Source organism: Sorex fumeus, unplaced genomic scaffold, assembly GCF_029834395.1.
Source record: "Sorex fumeus unplaced genomic scaffold, SorFum_2.1 ptg000047l, whole genome shotgun sequence".
NCBI lineage: Eukaryota > Metazoa > Chordata > Mammalia > Eulipotyphla > Soricidae > Sorex > Sorex fumeus.
In genome coordinates this window covers 7,962,634-7,975,543 of record NW_026606104.1, presented here as the reverse complement: position 1 = coordinate 7,975,543, position 12,910 = coordinate 7,962,634, and the positions used below count along the sequence as shown (strand labels likewise).

Sequence of the window (12,910 nt, the reverse complement as noted above, 5' to 3'; positions counted from 1 at the left end):
AGCCCCTGTGCATCGCTGGGTGTGACCCAAAAAGCACAGAAGGAAAAATAAAAAGTAAATTATGAAGTGGATAGGGCACTTGCCTTGCACATGGTTGACAAGGGTTCAATCCCTGGCACCCCACATGGTCACCTGAGCCCTGCCAGGTGTGATCCCAGAGCACAGAGCCAGGAGTAAGCTCTGAGCAAGGATGTGACCTACCACAAAAAAAAGTAAATTTTGATAGACCCAAATAATGGGCTCACATGAAGATTTTTGTTGTTCTATTTTTGAACTGAGCCCAGTTCACTCCCTGGCAGTGCTTGAGGAACCATGTGGTGCCAGGTATCAAACCTGGGTCTCCCACATGAAAAGCATGTGCACCGCCACTTTGGGCTATTTCCCTGCCTTTAGTAGTATTTCTTGGTCATCATCAAAAACTGTTACCTATGTAATTGGTAGTTTAACACATTTCAGAGCAAAGGAAACAATGATTTCATTATAACAAAGGTTTTAAAAAACTGGGAGGGGAGTTGGAGTGATATTACAGCAGTAGGGTATTAGGGTATTTGTCTTGCATACAGCTGACTCATATTCCATCCCTGGTATCGCTTATGGTCCCCTGAATACTGCCAGGAGTAATTCCTGAGTGCAGAACCAGGAGTAAACCCTGCGCATCAACAGGTGTGCACCCCGCCTCCCCGGCTCTAAATTTTTTTTAAAAAATTAAAAAAATGCTTGTATGTTTATGTAAAAATGTACATATTTACATATGTATGTGCATATGTATATGTATGTATACCTAGATGCACGCACACATATATACTCCTTTAGGAACTGTAATGATAAAATTCCAAGCACCATATATGGTCCCCTTAACACAGCCAGGAATGATCTCTGAGCATAGAGCCAGGAGTAAGCCCTGAGCACTGCCATATGTGACCTCAAAACAAACAAAAAGACTATCCTTTGATATTAATTTGAGGTGGATTGAAGGTTATAATGAGGCTTTTTATTTTTAATTTACTTTTGGGTTTTAGGCTACACCCAGCAATGCTCAGGGGTTACTCCTGGCTTGGTGCTCACTTATGGCAGGCCTCAAGAGACAGTATGGGGTGCTTGGGATCAAATCCAGGTCAGCCTCGTTGAAGACTGGCTCCCTACCTGCTCTATCTCTCAAGCCATAATGAGGCTTTTTAATGCCTTGCTGAAGATCGAATGCAGATCTCAGACATTCCAGGTTTGCTCTTTGCTGCTGGTCATATCCCTACCTTTTTCACTGTAGACATTTATAGGCATATTGTTTTAAGGGAATTATGGGAAAGCTTTATTTTTCTTTTGTATTTTTCTAACAAAACAGGGTACTTTTGAAGACAATTTCCATCTAAGAAATGCTTTGATGAACATAAAACTTTTTGGTCTTCGTAATTATTTCTAAAGTAGATTTCCAAAATTGCCAAATTACAAGGAAAGAATGCTGTTTATGTCATATACTGCACTCTGTGCATATTCAGTATTCTGAATAGTGCTTACAGTTTTTTTAATGTGAAAATTTTTTTTTCTTGATTTCTCGTTAGGAACAGATAGGCTGAACTTTACAGGTGACTAATGAGTTGGGGATCCCTTGAACCGCCTCATCAGGTAGTGGAAGAAACTATGACCCAGGTAGATCGATTTGTTTTCTGAAAGGAAGTGCTCTCTAAATTTTTTGTTTTTGTTTAAGATTTCTATGCTTGAATCTGCTCAACAACAGGCAGCCAATGTGCCAATCTTAGAAGAACATATTATAAATTTGGAAGCAGAAGTTTCAGCTCAAGATAAAGTTTTGAGGTGAATATGTTCTCTATACCTTTACATTTTTATTTTCCTGCTTCTACTGTTTTTTAATATCTCAATTCCTGTCATCCAGACTATAGAATTTGTTAACTCTGATTTTGCACGTGATAAATAATGACTTTGGCATGTATGCAGTATATGGGAGCTAAGGAAAAAGATTAGAAAAAAGACCAAGTTAAGATGCTTATTTACATGCTTTCATTAAGTATGGACTAGTTAATTTGCCTTAAGTAGGTATATGTACCATCTTTCAAATTGGATCCCAAGAAGTAAAATGCAAGGATCAGGCATATCATAATATATTTTTTAAAATAGTCATTATTTAAAAAAGTTTACTGAGAGAATGTGAGAGAAGAGAAAGAGAGGAATATGTGTTCAAGAGAGAAGAGAGATGGGCTTCTCCAAAGTGGAGAAAACAGGTCAGTAAGAAGTAATGTTTAAGAGAGAATGCAAGATTGGAAAAAAAGCACTGTATCATTTTTCTTTCTCTTGTGCTTTGAATAAAATGAGAATTATACATATACTAAAGAATACTTAATTCCATTTTAGTATTAAAATGGACCAATAGTGTTAGCATCATCTGAGACCTCTTTAGAAATGTAAACCTTAGGTCCTAACTCAGATTTGCTAAATCACAAACTCTGGGATGTTGGATACTGCAGTCAGTATTTTTTTTTCAATAAAAATAAAATTTATTTATTTTTTATGTTAATGATTAAATATATATATATTTTTTTAAATTAGTGAAACCCCATGAGGTACAGTTATAGACTTATAAACTTTTGTGCTTGGGTTTCAGTTATACAATGATCAAGTACCCATCCCTCCACCAGTGCCCATCCTCCACCACCACGGGTCCCAACATCCCTCCCACCCCCCATCCCCCCCATCCCCCCCTGCCTCTGTGGCAGGGCATTCCCCCTTGTTCTCTCTCTTTTCTTTTGGGTACCTGCAGTCAGTATTTTATTTAACAAGTTTTGCAGCTGATTTGATTGCATAATAAAGTCATTTTTATGACCTCTGAACTTTTGACATTCTTATTATAACATCCTTATTATAGTTTATATTTTAAATTTATTCTTGTGTTCTTTTACATTTTTGGTGGCTGTGAATTTCTTCTCACTCTATAGGGAGACCATTGCATTTTGTGTGTGACATGTGTAGGTATAGGTGTGTTGGGAGATGGGGGGGATAGGGGCATTTGAAGCACACCTAGAGGTGCTCAGAGATGAACCACTCCCACTTCTGCAGTCACTCTCTGTAGTGCATGTGGTGCCAGCCATATGCAAGGCAAGCTTCTTAACCCCTGTATTATCTCTTTGGCCCTGAGACTACTGTTTTGTGTGTATTTCTTATATACGACTATTTATCAGAATCTTATTAAAAATAAGTTTTCATTTTTATTATCCTGATTTTTAGGTAGTTAATTACATTTTCATCCAAAGAAAGAATAAAAGAGATGGGAATATGGTAGAGCATATGCCTAGCCTGTGAGGACAGAGGTCAGTTCCCACACTGCAGGGCCTACACCCCTGGGGATTGCTACACCTGGTGCTGGTCATCTCTGGGCACCACTAAGTATAAGGTCTATAAAAATATATTAACGAATTATAAAATGTGTTTTCTATCCAAAATTTATACTTCAAAATACTTTTATATCTGTAATTAACAGAAAAGTCATTGGATATAGTGATAATGTCATCCTCGGCTAATTTCTAAAATATACAGTAATGGTTCTAATATATGACTGTGAGTCAAACTTTATTTCAGGTGTATTAATCATTTAATGAAAATATTCTTTGTAATAACTTAGCAGGGGCCAGAGGAATAGTACAGAGGGAAGGGTGCTTGCTTTTCATGTGGTTCAATCCCTATATGGTCCCCAAGCCTGCCAGGAGTGATCACTAGTGCAGAGCCAGGAGTGAGCTCTGAGCCCTGAGCACCACCAGATATGGCCCCCAAACAAAACAAAATTTAGCAGACAAGTGATGGATATACCTTTGTTGTTAAATATTTGTGTGTGTTTTTTGGGGGGGGCGTGGAGTGATAGTACAGTGCATTTGCCTTGTACACAGCCGACCCGGGTGTGACCCCCAGAATCCCATATGGTCCCCCCAAGCACTGTCAGGAGTAATTCCTGAGTGCAGAGCCAGGAATATACCCTGAGCATTGCTGGGTGTGACCCAAAAAGCAAAATAGATAAGTAAATATTTGTTTTTTTAAAACAGTGCTTTAAACTTCTTTTATACCATAAAGTATCGTGGTATAATAGTCATTCTTTGTTTTCCAGTTTGAACGATAGCACAGCGGGTAGAGCGTTCGCCTTACAAGCAGCCAACATGGCCGACCCGAGTTCGATTCCTCCGCCCCTCTCGGAGAGCCCGGCAAGCTACCGAGAGTATTCGATATGCCAGACACAGTAACAACAAAGTCTCCAATGGAGACGTTACTGGGCCCGCTCGAGCAAATCGACGATCGACGGGAGGGAAAAAAGTTAGGAGAAAATTTCATAATTATTCTTTAATATTAAATATAAGAAATAGCTTATTTAATAGTATTTTTAAAATATCCTTGGAACCAGAGAGATAGTATAGCAGGTAAAGTGCTTACTTTGTCCATGCCTGATCTGGGTTCAATCCTGGCACCATATATAGTCCCTTGAACTCTATTAGGTGTGATCCCTGAGCACAGAGCCAGGAGTAAGCACTGTGCATTGCTGGGTATGGCCCACTTCTCCCAAAAATAGATATTAAGAAAATAACGGCGTTTATTTTATTGTACAGAGAGGCAGAAGATAAATTAGAGCAGAGCCAGAAAATGGTGATTGAAAAGGAAAAGAGTTTGCAGAAATCCCAAGAGGAATGCATAAAGTTGAAGGTGGACTTACTTGAACAAAGTAAACAAGGAAAAAGGTAAGTGTTGGCTTTGGTGGTTTTTCCCCCTTTATGGTGAGGCCTCCCAGTAATGATAAGAAGGCCCAGGGTCATGCCCAGTAACATTTGGTCGATAGGGCTGGACTATTCAATGCTGTGGTTTGCTGCTTGGGCCCAGCGTTACTGGCGACTCCTAGGGCCAGACTAAGCAGTGCTTGGGGAGTCATGTGATCTCAGGGGATGGATTTTGAGGCCTTACAGAGACAAAGAATGCACCCTGAACCCTGAGGTAACTCCCGAGCCCCTGGAGATGTATATTTGTAAGCAAAAACTTATTTCATTTAGGCTTTTATTTATTTTGGGGGACTATAGCAATAATATAGTGGCTTGCCTTGCTCACGAATGACCTGGGTTTGATCCCTGAGCACTGCAGGGTGTGGACCCAAAACAAACAAACAAAACAAAGCAAAATTATTATTTTTAGTGAAAATATTCATTTAGTATATTTGCAAGTTGAGTAATAATATTCTTTTTAACCCTTAATCACTTAATCACTTAACTTCCCGTTAGTCGTCGATTTGCTCGAGCGGGCGCCAGTAACGTCTCCATTTGTCCCTATCGCGTGCTAGTGTAGCCCAATGGCATCTGTTCGCTCCGGGAACATGAAGGGCCTCAAACCGATCGTTCATGATCTTGACGAAGAAGTCTGACCATCTGGAAGGTGGGCGGCCACGCGGTCTTTTGACATCCCGTGGAATCCAGTCGGTAACAGCTCTAGTCCAGCGGTCGTCTTTAAATCTCATTACGTGACCAGCCCATCTGATTTTCGACACCTTGGCAAATGAGACAGCGTCCCTGATTCTTGATCATCGACGGATGTCAGAACTCCGGATTCTTTCTCTCATTTGAGTGAAACGTGATATTCCAAGCATAGCTCTTTCAATTCCTCTTTGGGAGACCTGAATAGCGTTCTCATCTTGTTTGCGTAGGGCCCAGGTCTCTGAGGCATATGTTAATGCAGGAAGAACAGTGGAATCAAAGAGATGTGCCCGGAGCCGGAGGTTCTTCGTCCTCTTAGCTATTTCTTCGACGTTCTTGAAGGCGTTCCAAGCCGCTCTCTTCCTCCTGCGCAGCTTAGGTGCCAGGTCATTTGTCATGTTGACTTCTCGACCTAGGTACACATAGCTATTGCATTCGGAGATGGTCGTTCCATTGAGAGCGAATGAGGCATCAGGAACGAGGCTGTTTCTCATAAACATTGTTTTCGTAAGATTCAGCTGTAGTTTGACCTTTCCACACTCACAGTCAAAGTCGACCAGCATTTGTGCCGCTTGGCTGATGTTTGGTGTTATTAAAACAGTGTCATCAGCAAAGCGGAGGTGGTGTAGTTGCCGACCATCTATCTTCACTCCCATTCCTTCCCGTTCCAGTCGTCGCATGATGTTCTCGAGGGTGGCACTGAAGAGTTTCGGTGAAATGGTATCACCCTGCCGCACCCCTCTCTTGACATCAACGATCACTTCTTTGTAGAATGGTGAGATCCTAGTAGTGAATCCGCAATACAGCTCACGGAGGATCCTGATGTATTGGGCTTGAATGCCCTGATTGGCTAGGGCTTCAATGACCGCTTCCGTCTCAACAGAATCAAAGGCCTTCTTTAAATCAATGAACGTTAAACAGAGCGGCATCTTGAACTCCCGAGAAACCTCAATGAGCTTGGTTATCGTGTGGATATGTATATGATTTTTGAAAAATTGTCATAATTATTACTAGTCTGTCATTTTCAGAGAGAATAAAATTGTAAGATATAAGAATGTATGTATATTTCAAAGTTTTTAGTACTTTATGGAGCCATAGTACAGCAGTGGGGCATTTGCCTTGCATGCAGCCAACTTGGCTGACCTGAGTTCGATTCCTCCACCCCTCTCAGAGAGCCCGGCACGCTACCGAGAGTATCTTGCCCACACGACAAAGCCTGGCAAAGCCGACAAAGCCATATTCAATATGCTAAACACAGTAACAACACGTCTCACAATGGAGATGTTACTGGGCTCAATCGAGCAAATTGATGAACAACGGGAGGACAGTGTTACAGTGTTACAGTACTTTATGTTATATTTTATTGTCGTGTTGATATATTATACTGAGAAAGTATTGTGATATAATGGAGATTCTTTGTTTTCCATTTTGAACCTAATACTTTTTTTCAGTCAGGAGAAAACTTTATAATTATTCCTTAATATTAAATATAAGAGGCTAGAGCGTGTATAGACGGTAAAGCACGGATTCAGTTCCTGGCATCCCATATAGTCCCCCAAGCCACACCAGGAGTGATCCCTGAGTAAGCCCTAAGCACTACCAGGTGTGACCCAGAAACCAAAACAAACAAACAAACAAAATTAAATATAGGTGTCTCTGGAACTAATATTCAAGTGCGGGGTGTTCTTTCTTTTTATCTATAATTTATTTTGGGGGTTCCTCTGAATCCTGGTGATACTCAGCTAACAGGACCAGAATGTCAGGACTGACTTGGTAGGGGGCCACATCAGTCACTGTCACTGCTCAGGGGCCTCCCAGGCTCATAATCTAATTCACTGCATTGAAAATGTATGAATATAAGTTAGGGATAATGCTCAACTCTCACATTAAGCAGAAACTTTTACTTTTTATTTTATTTATCTTTTTTTGTTCATACCTGGCAATGCACAGGGGTTACTTCCGGCTCATGCACTCATGAATTACTCCTGACAGTGCTCAGGGGACCATATGGGATGCTGGGAATCAAACCCAGGTTGGCCGTGTGCAAGGCAAACACCTTACTCGCTGTGCTGTCGCTCCAGCCCAAGCAGAAACTTTTAAATCTAGAGTAAGAAAGTTGTGCTTGGGGGTGGGGTGAGGAGGCACTTTGTGGTGCCAAGGATCAAACTCAGACCCCAAGAGTACCAGACATATTCTTTAGCCCACTGAACTCTTTCCCCGGGCCCCTCATCATCCTTTTCTAAATTTCAGAGCTGAACGACAAAGAAATGAAGCACTGTACAATGCTGAAGAGCTGAGTAAAGCTTTCCAACAGTACAAAGAAAAAATCGCTGAAAAACTGGAAAAGGTAAGAAGCAATTGGGCACATTCAGTGTGTCACTGTATCACTGTCATCCTCGAATTACTTGAGTTATCGAATTACTTCAGCGGGCGCCAGTAACATCTCTATTCCTCCCAGCCCTGAGATTTTAGCTGCTTCTTCTTACTCGTTCTTCTTACCTCCAATGTTTGGAGGCTCTTTCAGAGTCATGGGAATGAGACTCAGGTCCTTCTGAGGTCCCAAGACCTTTTGATCAAGGCCTAGCCTGTGGACGGTGTGAGGCTGGTCGTGGCCCCTCGTGCTTGGGGCCCAGGTCTTCCTGGAGTTGGGTTGCTTGGGAATGCCGCCCAAAGCGGGTATCATTATTACTGCCCATATTCTGAAAGTAAAGATTAAATGCTTATGATTATGATAAAAGCAGGGAAATTTTCATGATCTAATTCACTGCAATGAAAATTTATGAATATGAGTTAGGGTTGGGCTGGAGCAATAGCACATTTGCCTTGTGGGTAGGGCATTTGCCTTGCGCGGAGCCAGCCCAACTGAGCTGGGTTCAATTCCTCTGTCCCTCTCGGAGAGCCCAGCAAGCTACCGAGAGTATCTCGCTTGCACTGCAAAGCCTGGCAAGCTACCCGTGACATATTCAATATGCCAAACACAGTAACAAATCTCAAAATGGAGACGTTACTGGGCCCGCTCGAGCAAATTGATGATCCAGAGGCCAGAGACAGTGATAGTGATGAGTTAGGGATGCTCAGCACTCATAGTAAGCAGAAACTTTTAAATCTAGAATGAGAAAGATGGGATGGCGGTTGGAGCTGTAGCCCTACCTCTTAGCACCATTGTGAGGAAAATGAAGACAGAGCAGTCTGAGTACCCTTTAGCTGGTCTTCCTGGACCCACCACCTTGTAAAGGGCTCTCCTGCTTCTCAGAGGGAGGTTTCCTTGCACAAACTGTAATTACTTTGGTTTAATACCTGCAAGGATTATCATCCCTTGATAATGAGACCTGCTTGGAGGAAGGTGTATGTTGGATATTAAGATATTGAGTACAAGAGAGGTGTGGTCAAGAGATAGGAAAACACATGGGCTGTATTTGTAGTACAGCAGGGAGGGCATCTGCCTTTATGTGGCTGACCTGGGTTTTATCCCTGGCCGCCCATGTTATTCCCCAAGCACCACCAGGTATCATCTCTGAGGCAGAGCCAGAAGAGTAAGCCCTGAGCACTATTGGATATATCTTCCTCCCCCACCCCCTCAAAAAAAAAAAAAGAAAGAGGGGAAACTTTCATCTTAAGATAATTAAGGCAGAGAAAGTTAATGATCATGTTAAAAGAAAAAGGGGTAGAGACAGAATTCTTTTCATTGGTTTGTTTAATATTTTGGCCTAGGGGTCCCAAAAGTGCCCGGTGGTCTAGGAGCCGCTTCCAGTGGGCCTAACGGTGCAGTAAGCGGCCCTGTGCTGCACAAGCCAGCAGTGCTAGTACCACTCCCAGCAGTGTTTGAGGACTCGCAGGGTTGTACCCTGCCAGTGCTGGGATTGAACTTGAGGCTTAGTGTATGAAAAGGGAAGAGTTCTAGCCTGTTGAGCTATCTTCTGGCCCTAAATACTGAAAGTGCTTTCCCTATTTTGGGCTTACCAAGTGTGTTCTGAGTGTCTGGGCTAACTGCCAGCAATAGTGAGCAAATTGAGCTAAGGCATGGGGGTGCGGTGTTTATTGGGGTCCTCGTGGTACTTGGGGTTCTCCAGTGCCATGTCCAGAGATGTTTGGAAGCCTCCAGGATTATACCCACTTATACTGAGGATGTATAATCGTTTCACAGATTGAATTCAAATCTAACTCTTCTAGATGCTGAATTCTGTTTTTGTTTTGTTTTGTTTTGTTGGGATGGGGAGGGGCGCATCCTGGAGTGCTCAGGGCTTATTCCTGGCTCTGTGCTCAGGGATCTCTCCTGATAGTGTTCAGGACATCATATTGGTGTGGGAATTGAATCCAGGTCGGCTGTATGCAAGGCAAGTGCCCTACCCATTGTACTATCACTTCAGCTCCCTAAATACTGAATTCTTAAGTGTGAATTAATCAGATCACTATGTTTAAAACCTTACAGGAGGCCTCTGTAGACGCTCATAGAAGGGATTTTAAATAAGGCATTCTACAGAGAGAGGTAAAATATTTAGTAGAATAACCTCAGGGAGAGGGGGGTACATTTAGAAGAAGGAAGAAAATATGAGGTGATTTTTTTTATTTTTAGTTTTCTTTAGGATTATCAATTTCAAGCTATAGCCTACAAAACCCTTGAGTTAGAGAGCTATAAAAAAGGAAATGGGGCAGTTCTCCTCTCATATCTTAAACCTGCTTTGCAGTTCAGGCTCTAATTTCAAAGTGAGTATTTTGTAGCAGAAATTTCAAAAATCACTTACTAGTACATTCACTTAATTAGTGGGGGTGCTGCATCGATTTCTTGCCTGGTCCCTGTGAGATCAGAGGACTTTGATTTCAGGTGATAATGCTACTACTCCTCAGTCATAATCCTTGACTCTTAAGGATTTCTGGAAAGGTTATATCTTCCCTCTTTCCTTCCTTTGCTGTTGTCCAGTAAGGTCATTGCTCCTTTCACCTCAAGGCTGGGGATTTAAAAACACTGTTGCTTGTTTCTGGAATCACTGCTTTTCAGTTGGAAACTTATAATTGCTTATTCGACCACTTAAATTTTCCTTTTAGGTGCAAGCTGAAGAAGAAATGCTAGAGAAAAGTCTAAGTAACTGTGAAAAAGAAAACAAAAGACTGCAGGAGAAGTGTGGTCAGTATAAAACGGAACTTGACATTCTGAAAGATAAATTAAGGTACAGTGTCTTGTTTTGGAAAAAAGAAATTTTGGTTCCAAAATAGGGAAAAAATGAAATACTTAAAAACATTTTGTATATCTTAATTCTAACTTTAAATTATAGATAAAAATAGCTATATATTGTGTTTTAAATGAATAAAATTGTATTGATGTTAATACTTACATAGTAATATGAATAACATAATTTGTTTGCACATATATTTTATATGTTGTTTTGTTTCATTTTGTTTTGGGCCACACCATGCAATACTCAGGGCTTACTCCTGGCTTTGTGCTCAGGGATCACTCCTTATAATTCTCAAGGGACTATATGTGGTGCCAGGGATTCAGCCCAGGTCAGCTTCATGCAAGGCTAGTACCTTATCCACTATACCATCTCTCTGACCTACTATGTACATATTTAGAGAAAATTAACACACACATGGCATCCTTATAGTGTAATAATATTCACTAGTCAGTAAAATGTTCAAATTTGAAGAAATACCTAGTCTACCTTTATTTCAGAAATGTTTAAAATATGATAAAGGGAACAGAAAATATAATAGCAGTTCTAAACTTCAGATTCTCTTTTTTTATATTAATTTTACTTATTTTGTTTTCTGGGTCACACTTGCTATGCTCAGGTCTTACTCCTGGTTCTGTGCTCAGGATCACTCCTGGCAGTGCTCAGGGACCATATGTGGTTCTAGGGATTGAACTCAAATTAGCCATATGCAAGGCAAGAACCCTATCCTTCTTACTATATCTCTGGCCCCAGTTTTATGTTTTGTATAGGCATAGATGCTCAGAATTATCACTGCCTAGTAATATGTTAAGTAGTTCATTGAACTTTTTTCTTATAAACCGATGGCTCATAGTACATAAATTTTCCTCATACAGACTAAGGCCTTCTAGGGTTTTAGAGCTAGTATACTAGGTAAGGCATTTGCCCTGCATAAGACCAACCTGGGTTTGATCCTCATCATCACATCTGGTCCCCTGCACGCCTCCAGGAGTGTTCCCTGAGTAACTCCAGTTGTAACACCTGAGTACAGCAGGGTGTACCTCTCCTCCACTTCTTCCTACCCCAATTTTTTTTCTTAATTCTGTTAAAGGGCTGGAGCAATAGCATAGTGGGTAGGGCGTTTGCCTTGCAAGCGGCCAACATGGCTGACCCGAGTTCGATTCCTCCGCCCCTCTTGGAGAGCCCGGCAAGCTACCGAGAGTATCTCGCCCGCAAGGCAAAGCCTGGCAAGCTATCCATGACGTATTCGATAAGCCAAACACAGTAATAACTAGTCTCACAATGGAGACGTTACTGGGCATGCTCGAGAAAATCGGTGAACAACAGGAGGGCAGTGACAGTGACAATGCTGTTAAATATTGTCAGGACTTTGGAATTAGTTCTTCTATCTTGCACTTACAGAAAGGGACAAGAATGAGTCCAGGGAGATAGTTTTGATTAGGGTGTATGCCCTGTTTGCACCCTGACCTCAATTTGTTTTCTGGCACCACATAGCCTCTTGAATGTGGTTCAGTCATCATGGTCCCAGAGCATTGGGAGGGTAGTATGGTCCCTGGTAGTCCATGGTACCACATGTCCTGAGTAGCACTACACCCCTAGGTCACACCTAGTCACTCGATCCACTTCCCCAGCTGACTGAGTGTTGCTGATAGTGAACCTTGACCTCCTACACCCCAATTAGAAGGCCTAAAAAGTGGGGGAGAAGAAATGTTTCTGATACAGTGGAGTTGTCCTGCTGTACTGTTTACTAGAGATGTTGAACAAGTTACGTAACCTCTCTGTACTTCAGTTTTTTTATTATATGTTTATAAATAGTAATAATACTATTTATAGTATTACTATATTATAAACTATTATAATATAGTAATAATATTAGTATTACTATATTATAAATTATTATATATATAAAGTTCTTAGTACAATACAGATTGTAGACATTCATGCACCAGAGAAATAGTACTAGTATAGGGTGGTTTGAATTCTGGCACCATGTGTGGTCCCCCAGCACTACCAGGGGTAACACCTGAGCACAGAGCAAGGAATAGTCCCTGAGAACACCTGGATGTAGGCCCCCAACCCCCCAAAAAGTAGGCACCCAATAAATGTGAAGAGGTATTATTTCAAAATTAAGTTAGTCTGGAGCCAAAGCAATAGTACAGCAGGTAGGGTATTTGCATTCCATGCGACTGATCTGGGTTTGATCACCAGTGTACCATCTGGTTCCAAGTTTCACCAGTATTGATTACTGAGTGCAGAGACAGAAGTAAGTCTTCAACACCTCTGGGTGGGGCC

General features: G+C 41.5%; 1 protein-coding gene across 1 annotated transcript in view; it reads left to right on the top strand.

Moving 5' to 3' along the window:
- Positions 1-12,910, top strand: part of CCDC18 (coiled-coil domain containing 18) — a 78,518-nt gene that overhangs the window by 11,911 nt on the left and 53,697 nt on the right. The window contains exons 5-8 of the mRNA XM_056123246.1: positions 1,703-1,809; positions 4,599-4,727; positions 7,698-7,794; positions 10,491-10,612. Coding sequence (XP_055979221.1) covers positions 1,703-1,809; positions 4,599-4,727; positions 7,698-7,794; positions 10,491-10,612 — 455 coding nt within the window. The remainder of the gene's footprint in view (positions 1-1,702; positions 1,810-4,598; positions 4,728-7,697; positions 7,795-10,490; positions 10,613-12,910) is intronic.